The sequence below is a fragment of the Anopheles cruzii genome, chromosome 3 (assembly GCF_943734635.1).
Source record: "Anopheles cruzii chromosome 3, idAnoCruzAS_RS32_06, whole genome shotgun sequence".
Classification (NCBI taxonomy): domain Eukaryota; kingdom Metazoa; phylum Arthropoda; class Insecta; order Diptera; family Culicidae; genus Anopheles; species Anopheles cruzii.
The window spans coordinates 33231112-33250111 of record NC_069145.1 but is presented as its reverse complement, the minus strand read 5'-3'; the positions used below and the strand labels follow the sequence as shown (position 1 = coordinate 33250111).

Sequence of the window (19000 nt, the reverse complement as noted above, 5' to 3'; positions counted from 1 at the left end):
AACGTCAAGCAAACGAAATCATTTATTCGGCCACAAATAGGATGTCATAAAACGGCATCTTGCACGGTGCCTCATAATCGTGCCCTTGTAAGCTCCGCCACCGAGAGGCGCGTGCACTTCGAACACTTTGAATGGCCGTGTAAACACCGTAATCGTCACGCCCCGACGCCGACGACGCCGCCTACGGTTTGTTGGTTCTGACGGCCACTTTATTTATGTATGCACACGATCCGGCTCCCGGCTTAGCGCGGCTCGGCCCTTCGCTCGCTCGAGCTTATCAAATGCGCGATAAAATTCGAACCGCCACTGGGCACCACAGTGGAGTTCCAGTGTGCCACCGTGATCCTCGTCACGTTTCTGCAAAAGACGACACCCGTCAAACAACAATTAACGAAACAAATAAATGCCTTAAACTCGGTACCGCGCGTACGATGAAGCGCGCTTTGCGCAAGGATTAAAACGCGACGCTTCCGGCGACAGCCACACGGCGCTGGCCTGCCCGGCGATGAGTCGGTCGCGGACCCAGCGAAGCACCGACGACGGCAATCGTCCGAGGCGAAGCCGTTTAATTACGAATTCATTGTCGCGTCGAGCATATTTCGGGGTAACAAGTGGCCGGTCGCGGTTGATTAACCGTCGGGACCACCTTTGCCAGCCAGGTCGTCGGATCAACGAATATTGTTGTCTCAAGGAATAGGCGACGCTCCGACGACGTCGGAGACCGGTCAGCGGCACAAACACAGCGCCAACGGATGCTATTGCCCGGGATCGCCGCGTGCGTCGCGAAATGTCGCAGGACCCAGGACTCGAAGGTGAATCACCCCGACGGTGGGTACTCAGACTGCAGCCTGTGAAGTTTGAACAGAAATACAGGCAAGAGAATGGCAAGAGCTTGAAAATGATACTTTTCCAAACAGGACGACTACCAACGCATACTCAACTCAACAATTAAATACAACTAGAAATTAAAGAACATTAATAAAGAGCAGATGGAAAATTCACTTGCCATCATTATACAAAATGTGTATAATTTAAGATACGAGGTTTTATTATTTTCGTGTTTCAAACGCATCCAATTCGATGCAATTCGGATGACAGATAAAAAAGTTAAAAAGTTAAATAAATTAACTTAAAACCAAAATTTAAAAAAGTAAACAAAGAGCCAATATTAAATTATATTTTAAACTTGATAAAACATGTACTGAGACCTATAAGCGAAGCCAAGGACAAACAAACAAAAACGAAACAAAAGTCAAGAATAAAGATGATCACTTTTTATGACTCGAAGAATTTGATCCACAAGGAATTTGTTCCTGAAGGTGAAACGGTTCGCGGGGAATACTATTTAGAAGTACTGAAACGATGATGGTTAAAAATGTTATGAGTACGACCTGAATATACGGCGGACAAACAGATGTTTAGTTACACCAATTCACAAGATCGTCGCCGTTAAGAAGTTTTTGAAGAAAAATTCAATTTGTCTCATCGACTACCCTCCGTAGCCGCTTGATGTGTCACCTTGTGACACTTTACCTAATCCCTAAGCTCAAATTGGCCATGAAAGGATCATTTTATGGCGGCATTCAAACGATTCAAGCGACTGTAACATGGGTACTAAACCGATTGACATATAAACCGTCAAAAGTTTTTCATGTGCCATCCAACTCGAGTGAAATTGGTTGCGTTTGAAAGAGGAAAATCGTACCTTTCAAACTATCTGATCTAACTGACATAAGGCTGGTGCTTAAAAAGATGCTGGTTTAGTGAAAGATAAAGTTCATATTCGCCTGATTCGTACTCGTTCATCTTATTAAGTGAATTATTTTATTTAAAAGTACTGGGTGTACTCCACACATAAAACCTCAAATGCTCAGGATCGGCAGCAGATCGACATTCTTTTATTCGCACCAACTCGTAAGGGTGATCCACCTCAGAAACGCTCTCACCATTTCACCTTCTTCTCAAATAACGGGCGGCCGGTGGCGATGGTGACGGCGGCGGCGGTCAGACATGTAGTAATTAATTTAAATCTACAAGAAAAGTGACGATTTGTTGGTCGCTGAACAACGAAAAGACACCGAAAACGAAGCAAAATGGTTCACGGGGCCCGCACCGGACCCCCAGGGGGACCACACGGGATCGGGTTAAAAATACATAACGGCGGAATGGTGGTCCCGTCACGGCGGTGGGACTCGCTTTGCTCCGGCCTTTCCCCCGACTGCCTGTCTGCCTGACAGATGAATGATTTTGTAATTTTATAACCATTTCGCTAGCCACCGCGTGGCGATTCGTAGAACCCACCGACGGGCGGTCCTATATGGCCGCCGGTCTACTAAACCCGTCCCGATCTTGGTCCGGTTTCATCTTCGCGGGGATGCGAGGATTACTTATTTTGTCATAACCGCGAACCGTACCCGAGCGCCATCGATCATCGATCATCGTTATCGTTTTGGATCGTAGGATGATGTTTCCTCTATTATTACTCTCCAATGCTCGATCCTGCCAGACAGCAGCTTTATGGCATCGTTCGGCACCCATGCTCCCCGTGCTTTTGCGTGGTCAAAGCCGGCAACCTTCGGGGCCGGTTTCGTGTCAGATTGAATAATTAATACATTACCCGTCCCGGGTCGGACGCTGGTGTAGTATGCTGAAGACAAATATGTTTTCGGCCCGGGGACGGAGAGCTATGTTTGCTCGGCCACAGCGACCGATTACTGGCACGCCAGTGGGGTTAATAAGTGTTTGCGCACTCCTTTGAGCATAATCGTGCTAATTACACACAGATACAGTGATTAGCGGGTGCGGTGATTAGTGGAAATTTTGTTTTCACACGAACACGAAGCCGCAACCAAAGCCCCGTGGGTACCACGAAAATGGCCAACACGAAGAGTATCCGCCAAATGGGTCCCCGTGTTAGGTTGACAATACGGAAGTGTCTCATCCATTTCAAAATTTGTCAATAAAAATATCTGAAGGAACAGGATGGGCCAACGGATCATCAACAGTGACAGGAAAGTAAAGTAATACAGATATCAAGGGAGAGAACATAAAAAACTACCACAGAAAAAAGGAATGCAAATGAAAAAAAAGGAAACAATAATTAAATTTAGATGTTCATCTAGAGAAACAACCATAAACATGTCTCAATTTGATTTAAGCACGGATCTGAAACGTGCCAACTAATAGCTCCATCTTCGTGAAGGGCTACAATGAAAAAGTCGAAACTAAATGTCAATGTGAAGGATCTAAAATTGTGCCCAAAGCTGCGCCATAATGCTGCCATTCGGCGGCACATTTTAGCTGCTCGCCGGGGATAATCGACAGCATTTTACAAATCTTCTCAAATCGGCCATTTTGTGATCGCCGCCAACCACCGAGCCATACGCCATTAGTGGCGCAGTAAATGAAATAATCACACGCCACATCCACGAAACGGAAGGTTTTCACGTGGTTGGCAGTGGAGCAACCGTTGAGCCGTATCTAGGACACCGGACAGGGACCTGATGCTGGTGAACATTTCGGTGCCGGGTGATTTATGCGCGACGCATGCTCGGCTTCGCCATCCCGCGCCACCGAGTCGTGGCTTTAAAGGTTGACCGTTGGCGAGAGCTGCATCGCCGATCGTTTCCTATCGATCGATCGGCAAACCAAATGTAGACTTCATTTTCTTGGCTTGGCCCACGTCCTGACGTGATTAAATGTTGTGAGGTTTGATCGTCGCCATGTTTCGTTAAGCGAGTTTATGTAACCATCGGATAACAGCCGGCTTAGTAATAGTATCACCGAAGATTGCCAAAAGCCACCTAGAGATTCATTATACTTCCAACTATGAGTACAGTACATTTAGAATATAATTTTATATCTTCTTTGTGTAGTTGAATGCTTAGCACTAGAGTTTAGAAATTAGAATTAGTTTAGAAAGTAAACCTGCACTTAACATAAAACTACGTCAATCATTCACTTCCCGAAAAGTCTTGCAGAGCGAACCGGCTCGAGATTATCTCGAGATTAATGCTTGAATTTCAACAACAGCATTAAAATAGGGATAAAAGGGAATGTCAGCGTGGCCATTAGCCGGTGGCCGGATAGTTCGTGAGCACAGCTTGGGGTGGCACGCAGTAAAAGTGTCACGAGCATCGTTCGTGAATGATCGTGCCAAGGCTTAGGGTTCCGATTGTCGCTTTGCGATTTAGGGGCCGCATCAAAGTGTGTCCCCGGCTGGCTCGGAGGAGTGGACCTACACAGGCCTTACACAAAAATAACACCCTTCCGTCTGTGACCACCGGCCGGCCACCAATCGTCCTGACGTTTCCATCGGTGAAATGCTGCCAGCTGTTTGATCGTCAATCTTGCCACCGATTGGTGCTCCGCGTCGACTCGTGACGGCGTCTTCTGAGACGCCGCAAGACCTTGAGACGAGACCGTAGCGTCAGAGGGAGCGGAAGCCGTGCCCGTGCCCGGGGTCAGGGCGCTAATGTTTTCCCATCATCTCAAGACGGACGGACATTGTGTTACGAATTGATGCTCGGTGGCGTTCAGCATTGTTCAGCAGGAAGCAGTAGCCCGACGGAAAGTTGTGTCCTAAATCGCTTTTTCCGTTCCTTTTTCACCACCAGAGGGCGCCCCGTTTCAGTCACAATTCGTCACGACCACCGGTATTTGGAAGACATCAAATCAATCCGCCGGGAAACCTCGACAGAAGCACACTTCTCGACCCCCGATGGCGCAAACCCCGTTGGGAATGCGTGTCGGTTGAAATACGTTAGCGGGAACCCCAGACAAGCACGTGGCCCGTCCGGGGTCCAGATGCCCCGTAGTAGTCAGACCCCAGACCAGCACAAACGCAGCCAAAAAATAAAAATAAAAACAAAGACCAACCATCAAGCAAAAATGTCGCCTCACGCGCAGATTGAGACTTCTTTAATGGCCCCGAATTCGAAGAAATTTGTACTTTTCGGGATAACGCGGGGTGTGCACGGGGCTCCCCCGGTCGCCGGGTGGGTGATGTCGTAAAACGAAAAAGGTTTTCTGCTGCCATGTGCGCCATTTGCGTGTGTGTCACGGCTCTCTTGGCAAACGGCTCGTCGGAGAGCCGGGGGCGGAAAAAAAACGCGGAACCAACACCCGGACGATTGTGGTCGAAAAGTGTGAACCGGGCGGCGCGGCATGTCGAATAAGTTTTCCCAGTTTCCCAGGCCAGTCAGCCAAAGTGGCAGCGGCGTGTCGCGATAAAGCCGACCTCGGTTGCCGACGGTGAAGGACGGTGAAGTGGCCAACGGTACCGAAGCACCGAAACGTGACAAAAGTCAACTTCCGGCGAGGATTTTCCTGTTGGACTTTTCGCTTTCGTTCCACTTTTGGCCATTGCCGGGTCGTACCTGGGGGCCCCGGCAGAGGTCGATCCCGAGCCCGCGAGAACGGATCGATACTGGTGACGGACGATGAGTCATTGCGTCCGGAAAGGATGTGAGGCCACGTCTCGGGCGCCAGATCTTCGCAACCTACGGCCCGCCAAGCCCCGATGGCTTAGCATCTACGACGCTTGGAACGCGAGTTCTTCGGAGGCTCGACGGAGCGGCCCGAATTGGGGGTTATGATGACGTCGTCAAACCGGTATGTTAAGAAGCCATTCGGGATCCCCCGCTGCATTTAATGCCGTCGACCGTCGTTTTACATCTTGTGGCGGTAATCTTTTGGAAGCGCCTCGTTCGAAAGTTGTTACCTTTATGGTCACGCGTTCCGTGTGCTATAATTAAGATTTTATGGCGAAATTATTATTTTATCTCCGCACGTACGATTCCGGCAATCGGAAATCGGATGGTGGGGCTGAAGCGATAAGGAGACCCAAGGGACGCTCATAAAAGTGCCATGATTTGCGTGGATGGAAAATATTGCGCTAATGCAAAATGCTTGCTGCTTCCCAAACAAGACGTTCGGCAATTGAATTTGAACTTCACCGCGATACCTTAAATTTCGCATCGCACCTAGAATTGGTCCACAAAACAAGCGCGGGGACCGGGGTGACTGTTTGGGGTTAGAAGTTTTGAAACAAGTTCCCGCCAAAGCGTCGCCCGCATACTCTCTAAACAAGATAATTTATAGCATTACACCGCACCTTGATTCTGGGGCGTCCGCCCCGAGGAACGGTCTGCTTCGGTTTCACCTTCCCACAGGACCACCAAGATGTAAGCGTTGACACGTGCGCGCCTGCGTCACTGCGTGTGTGTGTGAGAATGTGTGTTTGTGTGCGTTGCCAATGGAGGATAAGGCGGAAAATACGTGATTGCAGTCACCTTGAGGGTGGCTCAAGTGTCCTTCGATAAAGTACCGAAGTGGTACCGAAAGTTGTGTAGCACACCATCGCTGTGGAGTTTCCGCGAAAGGGACCAGAAAATTGACGAATTTATATTGGCACGTATACAAATATTGGCGAGAGAGCGTCTTAAGCCCTTCTATATTCGCACGATTTTTGGTTCTAAATCTTAACTACAGCTATGAAGAGTTGTACGTTTCCCCTGAAAGCAAATCACACAAGGAATATACTTGGACTGTGAATTAATTCTTGCGGTTTTTATTCGACATTGTGACCTTACAACAACAAAACATATAACATCTTTAATTGTTCGTCGTTCTTTCTGCCATCTTTCAGGTAGTTAACGGGTTTCGTGTCGAAAGAACTCCTCATTTTTAAAGGTGTTGCTAACACTTAAACAAAAAAACCTATATTGCTTTAGATGCGTAATGACAGTAACTTTCAAACACATATTTCATTTAAAAAAAATGTGACTTTTGGTGAGGAATGCCATCTATTAAAAACCGCATGAATTAATTCAAAGTCCTGATAATATTTCATGATCCTAATATGTGATTTTTTTTCTTGTTGAAATCAACATTGTTCACGATCCACTACATAATGTCTGTTTGGTGTCGTTATTGCTGAACTTCTTTGGTTCTTTTTTGATCTCTGCTCTCATGGTCTGGTCTTTGTTTTTAGAATTTTATGCTTTTTATAAGCATGTTCATGTGTTTGATGGTTCGATGTGTGCACGTGGCATTCCATTTGGGATAAGTTAAGTGATGTGTTCGAACCACAACACGTTTGTGAAGATTTTGCTCGTATATAAACTGTTACCAGCTCGTTGAAATCTATTGAATAATGATGATCCACTGAAGTTGGAATTCATTGACTTTGAAATTGTCGACCATCAGGGCCCACGGCAGCAACAACAACAGGCCCATCAGAGGAATGATCAAACGCAGGCGCCGAGGCACTGCATCGGAGTGGAATTCCAAAACGACAAAGTCCTTCACAGGTCCGTGATGCGTAATTACAACCCGGTGGGGTGCATTTTTTTCCCCCCGTCCGGTAGAACCCGTTCCTGGGTGACGTCTATTGCAGCCCAATCAACGCTAAGCTGGTGGTGAGCTGTTGGGAAGCCTCGAAAAAAAGGGCCGAACATCACCACACCGGCATCATCGGGCGGCCATTAAACTATCAATTAAAAGGAATGCCAGAGCACATTTTTAATGTTTTCACTTGTCCCTCGGCATTCTCTTTCATTCTCTGCACACAAACGATGCACTTCCGTCGGTGCAACTGCATCGGTGCCTCCGAAAGGCAAAACAATGACCAGCAAAACAAACAAACAAACAAAAACTGGTGACGATTGCGAAATGCGAAACAGAAAAGGGAGAAACAGCCATCGTAGAGCGGGGCCGCGCATTCAACGCGTGAAGGTCGCGCATGTAACGGTTCGTTGTAGAGTCAACAGAAACAATGGTTCGGCCCTCCATGGTCTGCTTATGCTACGGCTGCTTCGCCGTGACGCTAAGGTCCGACAAAGACGGGGTTTTCCCGGCACGCTTCGGCACGCAAATCTGCCTCTAAGGGCCAATTTGGGGGCTAGGTTAAGAGTTCCTTCCGGTGGTGGAAGCAAAGCGAGAGACGCTGACGGACCGCCGTCGTCTGATGAGACGGACTCGAGTCGCTGACGGATGCCCAAGAGAATCGCTGCCACACCTGGCATCATTTGGAGCCTGAAGTGTCTAACAACACCTCATCAACAGCCACAGCACCCCGTTCCGGTTTGCGGACACGGTCGCTACCGCGCTCCGACCACGACCGGTGGCCGGCAGAGAAATGGAGCGCGAAGCGAAAGAAACACAAATTTGTTTAACCTTTCAGGTGTGATGTGTTTCCCTCTGAGCAGCCATCACATCCGACCATCAACGTTGGTCGATGGGTTTCGGGGTGGCGGACAGTCGGACGGGTGCCGGGCGCGTGTCTGGAGGCCACGGACGACGTCAACGGACTGGGAACGGGTTTTGGTTATCCACCATTTAAGGATGAAGCCTCGGGTGTCACAGCGCGGTGGTGCTGCTGCGAATGTAATGCCTCGCGGCCCACAAGGCCGCTTTATGCTGGACGCTCCGGACGGGCGTGTGTTGGCACGTTAAAAGAGAAGCGTCAGCAAACGGTTATGATTGCGCTGAAGCACCGGCTCTGTCAGTTTGGAAACTTTATGCTACGAGAGCGAGATTCTCGTCAATCTGCGAATGGCGTGTCTTCCATGATTTGCGATTGTGTGGCAAACGAAAGCCGTTACATTTCACTTCGTTTCTTGGCCTTTCGCGGCCCTTCGAGTATTATGAAAGTAGTGAAAAAGCAATTACTTTTTAGCATAATAACCTAGACGATCATGATGTTTTGCGCGTATTGCTGTAGTTGGCGATGTTTATTTGCGTGGCTTAATGGAGAATTGAAGTGAGAAGCTTAGAACGTTTAGGGTTACGTTTTATCTCCACTGAGCGATTTGTTGAGAAGCTAGCTAAACTTGCAACAGTTTGCTACATTTCATTATTGTTAAATCATATCATAGTGTGTGTATGTTGCTAATGACATTTTCCCCGATAAGACTTGTTCCTTCTTGAATGATTTTTTCTTTAGCCATGGTTTGGCCAGCTATAGAAGGCCATAGGTATCATAGGAAAGGCCTCCAACTTGTAGGTTTCATAGAAACAATAAATCCCTGGAACATAATGCCGTTGTAATTTGTTTCCCAATGTTGATTTAGCTTTCATATCTGGGGGGCCACACGAAGCGTAGAAAATGGATTTGACATTAATCTGTAATGTCTAATCGTTTATGAGTCCGCGGACTTTATGAGTCCGCGGACTTTATGTTTTATGAGTCCGCGGTCCGCGAAGAGACAGCATAATGTCTTTCATTGAGCCTTAATTTTGCATTCAGAATATGAAAACGAAATGCAAAAAATTACGTTAATCTTGCTCATAAATAACATAACCTATGGTAGTTGTATGGTAGTCGAGGCAAGTTAAAATTTGCAATTTTCCATGCTAATTTACACAATATTTAATTACAGTTTCTTAGATACATTCACATTGGTTGATCATCACACAATAAAAACGACGTGAAGTGACGTGAAGTGAACAAACTAGTCCAACAGGCCCAACCCTAAAGAGACTGTCGTAATTATGTCACTCGGCGCAAGCAGCATTGAAACGTGTACGATCTGACAGATCATAATGATACGTTTACGATGCTGTTCATTGCGAGTCAATCGGAGCGTACGGGTTGGACTTGGGAATCCAGACAGCAACGCGTTCCATTCAACACACCCGGTAAATCCGGGAAGCACTGCAACAGTGTGTCGGGTTATGACCTACCTTGGCACCTTTGCTGTATTACAGCCCACGGTCGCGGCCCAATCAACATTCCCCCGCGATGATAATAGACAACAACCCGCGCCCAGCCTACGGACACACAATCGATCGTGTCGTGAGACTCGCGAAGGAACTGGGAATTACACATCGCCGCCCGCCGCCCCCCCAGCAACGTTTGACCGTTTATCAACCGCGATTTATGGCGCGTGCCGTCTCGCTCTGGCGCACCGTTTTGCATATCGATTGCACTCGTCAGCGATGCACCTTAAATAATGCACACGAGGAGAGTTGCATATGAAGTCACTGTCGTGTCAGTGCCAAGTGCCTGTGCGATCCCGGGCCCTTTTCGAAGCTAGCCAAGGTAGGCCGCCCAAGGTAACGCGATCCACTCTAAAATGGGTGATCAAATTTCAAACGGGGGGCAGGACATTTTCCGGCTCCGCCGTTTTTGGGACGACATTTCGCGGCTGCAAAAGGTTTCCCCGGGGAGTGACCTTTTCCTAATGATCGCGCCAGGACTTTTCTAATTGGCCAAGCGATCGAAGCGGCCTCCGAAGTGGCCATCTTGTCAATCATTTGTGCCCCTGGCCCTCACACACGCACACTTGGCCACGCAGCGGACACGTTGTACTTACTCACTCACCCACTTGCATATCGGCACGTCTTACTTTATTTAATTTGTGTTGTGCATTTGTGTTTTTTTTGCTGTTACCTCGGGACGGCGGCTAGTTTGGGCTATTTATACGTTCGCCGACCGTGTGAGGCCGGAAAATTTGCCGGAAAATCTGCGGGCGCGCGTTAGGCGCGGTCGGCACAGCTTCAAGGCGAGATGGGTCTGCTCCGCTCCGGGAGCCGGTCGATCTCCGGCCGACCGGCGGTGGCATGCTTGGCCACACCGACACACACACACGCACGCACCACGTGTGCCTGGAGGACACCGACAGGAAGTGCGCTCCCCGGCGACTCCTCGCAGGTGTCGCCGACTGTGTCCTCCGCCCTAATTACTCCTAACAAGATTAGTGCGAGCGAGCCAAAGTATGTGGCCCGCCGTTTTGTTGCGGCCACCACTACTGCGGTGTGTGTGTGTAAGTGCGTTGGCTTCTTTTCTGTTATTTTTTTGCACCCTTTTCAGCACTTTTAACCTGCAGCTGGGAACCACGCCGGAACCACAAGTTTGTTGGTGGCCTCGCATTAACACACACGCACACACACACACGAGCGAGTTGATAAACAAAGGCACTGACGATTCCGAAATTGACACATCGCGGACGGAACCGACGCATCCGGTGCGCGGGGGGCTCGCCGTTTATCGTTCCGCCGCCTTTGCCGAGCAGCTGGTCGATAAGACGTCGGCCACGCGGCGAGGTGTGATAACGCACGGCTCGCGGTGTGGTGTTAACCCGGGCGCCGCACACTGGACACAGACACTTGTTTAGCGGGGAAGAGGAGGTGACGCACCCGAAATCCCGGCACCGATTCCGGCGCAACACTTCCCAGTCGCGGAATTCCACGTCCAGCTCAGTTCCGGTTCAGTGCACCTTTTCTCCACCGCTCCACCGATTACTAACCGTGACCGCGAGCGCAAGCTGGCACCGGAACTCGCGCCCCAAACGTGGAAAGTGGACACGCGCGAAAAACTCCCTAACCGTCGCACACAATTTCAAACTAACCGCCGCGATTTCTCTCTGATCCATCGCTGACTCTCTGTTTATCTGCGTTCCCGGTCTCTTTCGCTTTAAAAAAAAAATAAGTAAAATAAGAAGACACGAAACATTTCTCTATTCTCTCTCGTTTTTCTGCGCTCTCTCACTTTTACGGACACTCTCTCACTTTGGCCGAACGAGAAAAAGAGAAATGTTCACTTCTCTCACTCAATACTCTTTCAATACTTTGTAATGCAACTTTAAATCTAGAATTACTTTACTTTTAATTGTAAAGCCTTTTGTATTTTTTCGTAGCAATATTATAAGAATGGTCGTACTTGGTTACTACTACGCTTACTTGTTGTTGTTAGTGTTAGGCTTACTAGTTGTTTAAAATTATGTTAAACATTTTCACTCGTCCCCGACGTTAAACTTCGTTCATCAGCTTGTCCGCCGGTACGCTTAATATTACTTCTGTTCGATCAATAATCATGATAAAAAGCAAGGAGCAGTTTAGCTACTGAACAGTTACTGAATAATAGTTGGTTTTTGTGATAATTTTGAATTATTCTTTTTAATGTTAATAACTGTGTTGTGGATTTGGTGGTGGATGAGTATTTTTCCGAATTTCCCGAAACTTCCCGAACTTCGGGAAATTACTTCGGAAAAGTTCGGCCTAACTTCCTCTCTCTGATCTATGACTCTCTCTGGTCGTTAGTACGAGTTAACCTATGGGTTCGTTTAGTAGTCTAAACGAAGCACTACGGGGAAAATGCTGTCATAAATAAAATTTAAAAAGTAATGATTTTAGTTATATTTTCCTAAGATAGAAGAGTTAGCTATGAGCGATCCGAATTTTCAACCTTCTACGTTGCGTAGAATCCAAGAATTCACCTGTCAAAGTCGAAAGATAAATCGAACAACGATAAATCGACAGTTAGATGCTGTACGAAGACGAAGATAAATCGACAGTTAGACGAAGGCCAATATTGATAAAAAATTATAAATAAATAAAAACACATGCAAAGAAAACAAAAACCTTAAAAAAATAGTCCGAAGATTCTTCCTTAAATACCGAATATGTCGGACTGTACGATCCAAACTCCCCACTGTGCCATTTGCAGCTCCCGACGAAGGGTCGCCGAAATCGTGGTTTCCCTTTCATTACGCACTTGAGTTTGCGGAAAGGATCTGAAAAATGCGTGAACGGGGGACCCCACCGGGAGTTCTGACGCTAATCTTACGCACACACCCGCAGATCGCAGCTCCTAGATGATGCGCCATGAATTCCTAGGCCAAAAAGGTCCTTTTCTTTGGTCCTGCGAGACCCTTCGCCATCGGTGGTGCTGCTGGTTAACCTATGGGTGGGTTTCCTCGGATGGAGGGGGACTGGCCACGCACACACACACACACGCACTAGCCGAGCAGTCCAGCACGCACGCACACTCGGATGCTGCGATGACGGCCACTGTCGATGGCGTCGTCAATGAATGTGCCGCGGCCAGACACGTGGCCCGGAAACCACCCGCCCCCCCACTGAACCCTTCGCAACCCGATGACGGTGCTGAGAGCATGATTCATCATTATGCGATGGCGATTATTGGACACATTAGTCATCAATGTTTTAACTTTACCTCTAGGTTTTAGCAAATGTTTTGCGCATTTACCTAGCAAAGGAAGGTCAGTGGAACGAATTGAAACCTAAACGACCAAACGACCTGAATTTCATCATCTCAAAAAGGCGCTCCCAGAAGACGACCACGATCACACATTTCGCCAGAGACACGGCGGGTTTTATGCAAATCGTTCAACGGTCGCGCAAAACTTTCGCTTGCGGCGTACACGTGTGTCTCGCGCCAAATTAACGCTCAATGGTTTTCGGTTGTGTTTCGGATGCTGCGTCTGTGTGTGTGTGTGAACCGCACGAAGCCACAATGAAACCGAAAGCAATCTCCGTCGGCTCGGAGCCGCTGATGGGGCTTCGTGCCCCTGTGTGTGTATGGGTCAGCGAATGAAAAGGGGATGGTGTCGGAATAGTCCTTGTGTCCTTCTATCCTGGATCCTAGAACGCACACATTTTCTCACCGAGCTCAACTCACACAGCTCCAGCGCCGTGTTGGCAGCAGAGAAAGCTGGCGCTGGCCAAACATAGAGAAAGTACCGTAGGCGAAATTCGAGCCTCTGTTTTCACTTTCGGTCCGCAATAGCGGTGCCAAAAAAGGTCCCCGAGAGATTTGTTGGCACACTCCCGAACACATCGATTTTATAGACGTCGGATTTCTCTTATCCTTAATTTTGTTGACGAACGAGCAAGGATTTGTATTTGTCGTTAGTTGTCTGTCAATGGCTTGGCGCCTGAGTGCATGCTTTTCACCAGGCAAGCGTTACACCCGTTACAAGCGGTTTTAACCCTTCGATTCGTAGGTACTTTTCGAAATGGCGTTGTAACTATGAAAAGTCATGAAAAATGTTTCCGGGATTGGTGGTAAATATGCGTCAGTTGAAAATGGTTTGTAACTAATTTAAAACTAATCATTATTTGAGAAGTTCAAAATTTTGAAGAGCTCAACTCTGGCCAATGAAAAATATATTATGTACGGAAAACGAACGATAGAAAGAAAACGCAGTAATTCATTGATAAACAACAAATCGTAAGCAAATATATAAAAAACCGAGTCTTCTTTTTGTAATATGTTGTAAACAAATGCTTATTGTAGTTCGTTGAGCTTAGGAGCTTACTTGCTAACTCCATTAAGTGCAAATTGAACGTTACCTTTTTACGTACATGTCTTTGGTAACTCCATGGATCAACGAATGGTCGGATAGTCAGCCAACAATTCTTTGCTAGATAAAAACCAAACACATTTCCTCGTTTTAGTTTTTTATTCTTTTTTTTCAATACTATTTCTCTGTTTTATTTGACAAATCTTTCAGGTTCTTATTTTTCGTTTATTCATTCAGAAACTATAGTCCATTCCGTATTAGATGGTTCGTTTTGTTTCGCCGATGTTATCTACTGTATCCTTCCACTGATGTTACACCATGGTCTTGCGTTCCGTGCTGGTGTTGCCGCCGTTTACTGCCAGAGCCGTTGACGTACGAATCGACCACTAGTGGCGCGTGTCACCTACAGAGGACAGCCAGGCGGATTTGTGTCGCTCCACGTGGTACGGCGAGGGCGCGCTTTCCAACTGGTTCGTCCCATGCAGCGGCTTCACAGACTTACCGTTAACTTGCTTGATTTTACCGACAGAGTTAGTATTATCCTGCATTTTACTAAATCGCATTGCATGCTCGCAATTCTACTCCGCCCGTTTTACACTGCGAGTTTGCGTAATCGTTTGTCTTTCAGTTGTTGGTTTTGGTTGTGTTTTGTTTGAACGAGCTTACTTTCTTTTTAAACTTGTGTGTTGCTTACTTTCTTACAAGAGCTTGCTGCAAATTTAGCTAATCATAGTTTTTATCTTTTTATGTGTTCGTCGTTTGGTTTTAACTGTCTGCTTTGACTTACTTTTTTCCCGATTGGTATGCGTCACTATCTGCTTTGTTACGTGTAACGTTTATATGTTTTGCGCGCGTGTGTGTGTGTATAAGTGGAGTTTTTTCAACTTCTATCGGGAGAGGACAGAGGCTGCATGATTAGCGATCTTCTATGCCTACGATCAACCATATTCACGTACGCACACGTGAATGTGTGACCCAGTGAAGTGGTGCAGCCGCGCACGCCGTTGCACGCAAGAACTGATCGGCGCAAGTAGGCGAATTAGTACTTTGCGGTAACGAAACAGAGTCTCCCTTTCAAGTGGTCTTAATTGCTCGCGATTCGCTTGGTTCTTCTACTACCGGCTCCGGCTGGAATACTTAAGTAAGAGAAAAGCAGGAGCGATTGCACGGTATTTTATTTGTTATTATTTATCTGCATGGGTTTTCGGTATAGGTTTTTTAGTTCTGTTTTCCGTTCATTACCGTCTTGAGGCGATGCGCTTTTGTTTTTTTCTTTGTTTTTAATTTTCCTTTATCTGAGTGCATTTAGCCTATGTTTCTCCTCGACTGAATCGCATTATTAACCTTTAGTATATAATTATTTTTTTTCTTCATTTACAACAATCGGGCAGTTTCATTTGACGCGTTGCTTGTGTATGATTTAATCTTCTCTGCAGTTTGTCTACACCGTCCGTCATCCCTTGTTCCGGTCGCTCGTCGTTCGGCTCCTCTGGTGTCGTATTGACCATCTGTTCGTTCTACCGTTCTTGTTTCTTGGACTCAAGTTTGTTTGAATTTCTGATTCTTTTCGTTCGATCGTGTTTTTTTCTGCGCAATTCAAACACTAACAAGACTTAGGCTGATTTATTTTTTGTTATACTTTCTACATTATACTTACTCTGCTTTAGAAGCTACCAAAAAGTTTCACAATATAATAGTATTAAAATTGGGAGAAACATCAACAAAACCAGCCGCTGAAACTGAACGCTCAGTTTTCTTGTGGGTAGCCCCTCTTTCGATTCTGCTGTTAAGCTGGCTCATTAAAACACAAAAACAGCAAATTTCGATCGAGGAAATTCGATGAAAGTCAAAAGTGCATAGAAAGAAACGAAAGGGTAAACGAAATGAAACGAAATGTTGTGTACGCGAAATAAGTTCTATCATACGCACACTCGGGAAACTCGGGAAAAGAAATAAAAAACAGATCCGCGTTTTTTTTGTTTATTTAATTCTCTACTTTTAACGTTATCTCTCAGCTCTGCTCTGGTTTTGTTTCTCTTATGAACATAACAAATTTTGTTGCTCTATTTGTAGCTTTTGCTGTTCTGTCTGCATGTATCATCTTCGTTCGCATATTCATCAAACTCTATTTCGATTCTAAGTGTTTCAGTGACTCTTTTGCATTTTTTTATAGGGCTTAATATTTTTCTCTCGTTTCTCATGCATTTCTGCGTTTATTTGTGATTTTTTGATCCGCGGGTGGGTAATTTGTGTTTGTCTCTCTCTATATGTGTATATCATCGTGTTTTGTTTGCATGCCGGTAGTGGTGAGTATGTGTGTGTGTATGTGTGGGTTTGTTTGTGTGAGTTTGTGGGGATCATGTTTCGTCTTGTTTCATGCACCTCACAACGACTACAGCACTAATCTTGTTTCTTTTCGCATTGTGTTGCTTTATTTTCTTACGCAAATTTTTGTTTCTTTAATATTCCTTACGGTTCTCTGCCCAGCTGTCTTCTTCTATTACTATGTTTTTTTTTTATTCATTTTAAATTATGTTCCGAGCGTATTATTTACTTTATTACCTTTTCTTTTCTTTGTAACTAACAACGAGTTGATCAATTTGCGTCGTAGCTTTTTCAATGTGTTTCATGTGTCTGTACGTGTGTGGTTATGTCGTCTATGAGTGTATCTCGATTTCTTTCCGCCGTTTTATTAATTTATCTTTAATTAGAGAACAATGAACGTGGGAAAATTCAGAGAAAGTTCCGCACTTCAACCACCGGCGGACAACGTGAACCTTTCCTCCTTTAGTATAACGCACAGATCCTGTGCTTGAATGTGTGTGTGTGTCTGTGTATGTGTGTCTGTTTGCGCGTGTGTCCTTGAAGGTATTTTGTCGTGTCGCTCGTCTAGAAGTTGATGGCATATCTCGGTATTACGGTGTAGCAGTTTTTAGTTTTATTTGCTTTCCTTCTGGACGTGAACTAGGATGTCAGTTTCAGCTATGAATCGGGGTATAATTGCGCTGTATGCTTGTAACGAAGACATACGTTATACACTTATGAAATACACATTATACCTTACGCGTGGTGTGTTTGAGTGTGTGAAAAACATGGTGCGCACAAAACATACTGTGCAGCAGCTTCTCGACTCTGCTAAATTGTTTCTATCTTCACCATTTCCGCGCTGTCACGCTCGCTCTGCCGCATGGCGGAATTCATCGATTTGTAACGGTGGCTGTGACGGGTAACGATATAACGTGATGGCATTATGGCGATTGATGATACGATGTTGGCAGCAAATAGTTTCAACGTACTATGGACAGCGAATACACAAAACAGAAAAATAGAAATAGGCAAAACCGACTCCTAACCGCAAACACTCACATCATGAACAGCACACGCACAAGGCTAGCGGAAAAGCTTTGAGAATAATAACAATAATAAAAAACAACCCGCAAGCAGATCAAATGTCTGCCGTTAGTGTCTTTTTTGAGTTCTTCTTCTTATTGTGGCTGGCAGCAGTGACTATCGTAAGCACACGCAGCATTTTATCGCGACCATTTTGTGTTGCACACACCTGACCTGCCTGCCTGCCTGCCTGTCTGCTTGCTTGCCTATTGGGTTCTCATCGTCTACTCAAATGGTATCCTTAAAACTTGTACCTTAAACACGTGTGCTTTATCTAAACGAGAAAGTACGTTCAAGTGTTTTTCTTCTCACTTTCTGCGGCCAATACTCAATCATCACGCAACATGGTTCCTTGGCGCATACACACAACAGATACACAAACCAACCGGCACAGTAATGGGAACAGTAATCGCTCGAACCCGAGGAATACAGTCTGAAACTGAGCGCACAAACAATGGATGACCTGTTGGTAGACACTCGGGACGATAGTGGCCTTGCAAACCTGGGGCCAATAGGGGACTGCGAAAACTCATACCGAGTAAACAAGAGCTGTCGTTTTGTTCGTATCATAGTTTTTACATCGGACGAATTGTTTGCACTTTTTTCTCTCTGCTTAACCGAGACAACAATAACATGGAAAGTAAAAAACGCCCCCCACTGTACCACAACTTACGCCACGCCACGCCACACATTCAGCTACCGTTCAACCGTGTTTTAACTCGGCTGCCCATCAACTTTGCTGAGCCACGGACTGCAGATGGGCCGTGCCCTCAAAACAATAGTATCGGATTGCCCCCGACGACACTGCTTCGCGCACACTGTTCGCAGGGCTCGCTGCCGCTTTAAAATGTATGATAAGAAAAATATAATTACGTTTCGTCCTCGTACATCATACCATCATCATTCCAACCGACTCTCGCAACCTTTCCCATTCCGTCAGTGCCACTTCCGGAGCAGCACACACTACTTATGGCATCGTCTCGGTTCATCGCTTGCCTTGCCAGTGGGGTGTGGGTTTGGCTCAGTTGTGGCCGATCTTCTTACCCTAACTAACTGCTGCGCTGCTGTACTAAAACTTCATCATCATCCTCCCGTTTCTATTCGTTCGTATTAATGATTAGTTTATTTTTATGCTCGCAAACTATCAACACCGGTTTTCAATACCGCTCCGATTTCAATTGTAGCTTAGCTCTTTCTCTCATTCTCTCCACCAGTTTCTGTTGTTTCGGGTGTGTGTATGTAGCTGCGTGTTCTTTGTATGCCTGTCTATGTGTAGCTTTGTTGTTGTTGTTGGTGCATGTGTTTTTTGTTTTGTTTGGGGAGTTGATTTTAATTAATCGTTTTAAATATAAATTTGTTGACCTAATAGTACGTTTCTTGCTCTAGCCAGCCACCTGGGTTGCGTCTCAAGTAGAAGCGACGAATTTCGTCATACACGAAGATGGACAAGCTGAACGGTAAAGCTGGGAGCCACCAGACGAACCTGTAAGCGAGGATAAAGAAAATCGGGTGTAAGTTGTGATGCGAAAACAACATAGTACATGGAAACCGAGAGCGAT

The 19000-nt window shown here is 46.1% G+C and overlaps 1 protein-coding gene across 5 annotated transcripts in view; it reads right to left on the bottom strand.

The window, feature by feature from the left end:
* Positions 1-14203: 14203 nt before the first annotated feature.
* Positions 14204-19000, bottom strand: part of LOC128271270 (sodium/potassium-transporting ATPase subunit alpha) — a 51429-nt gene continuing 46632 nt past the window's right edge. For all 5 annotated transcript variants that reach the window (XM_053008727.1, XM_053008726.1, XM_053008723.1 and 2 more), the window contains one exon: positions 14204-18924. In XM_053008727.1, coding sequence (XP_052864687.1) covers positions 18804-18924 — 121 coding nt within the window. In that variant the 3' untranslated portion in view covers positions 14204-18803. The remainder of the gene's footprint in view (positions 18925-19000) is intronic.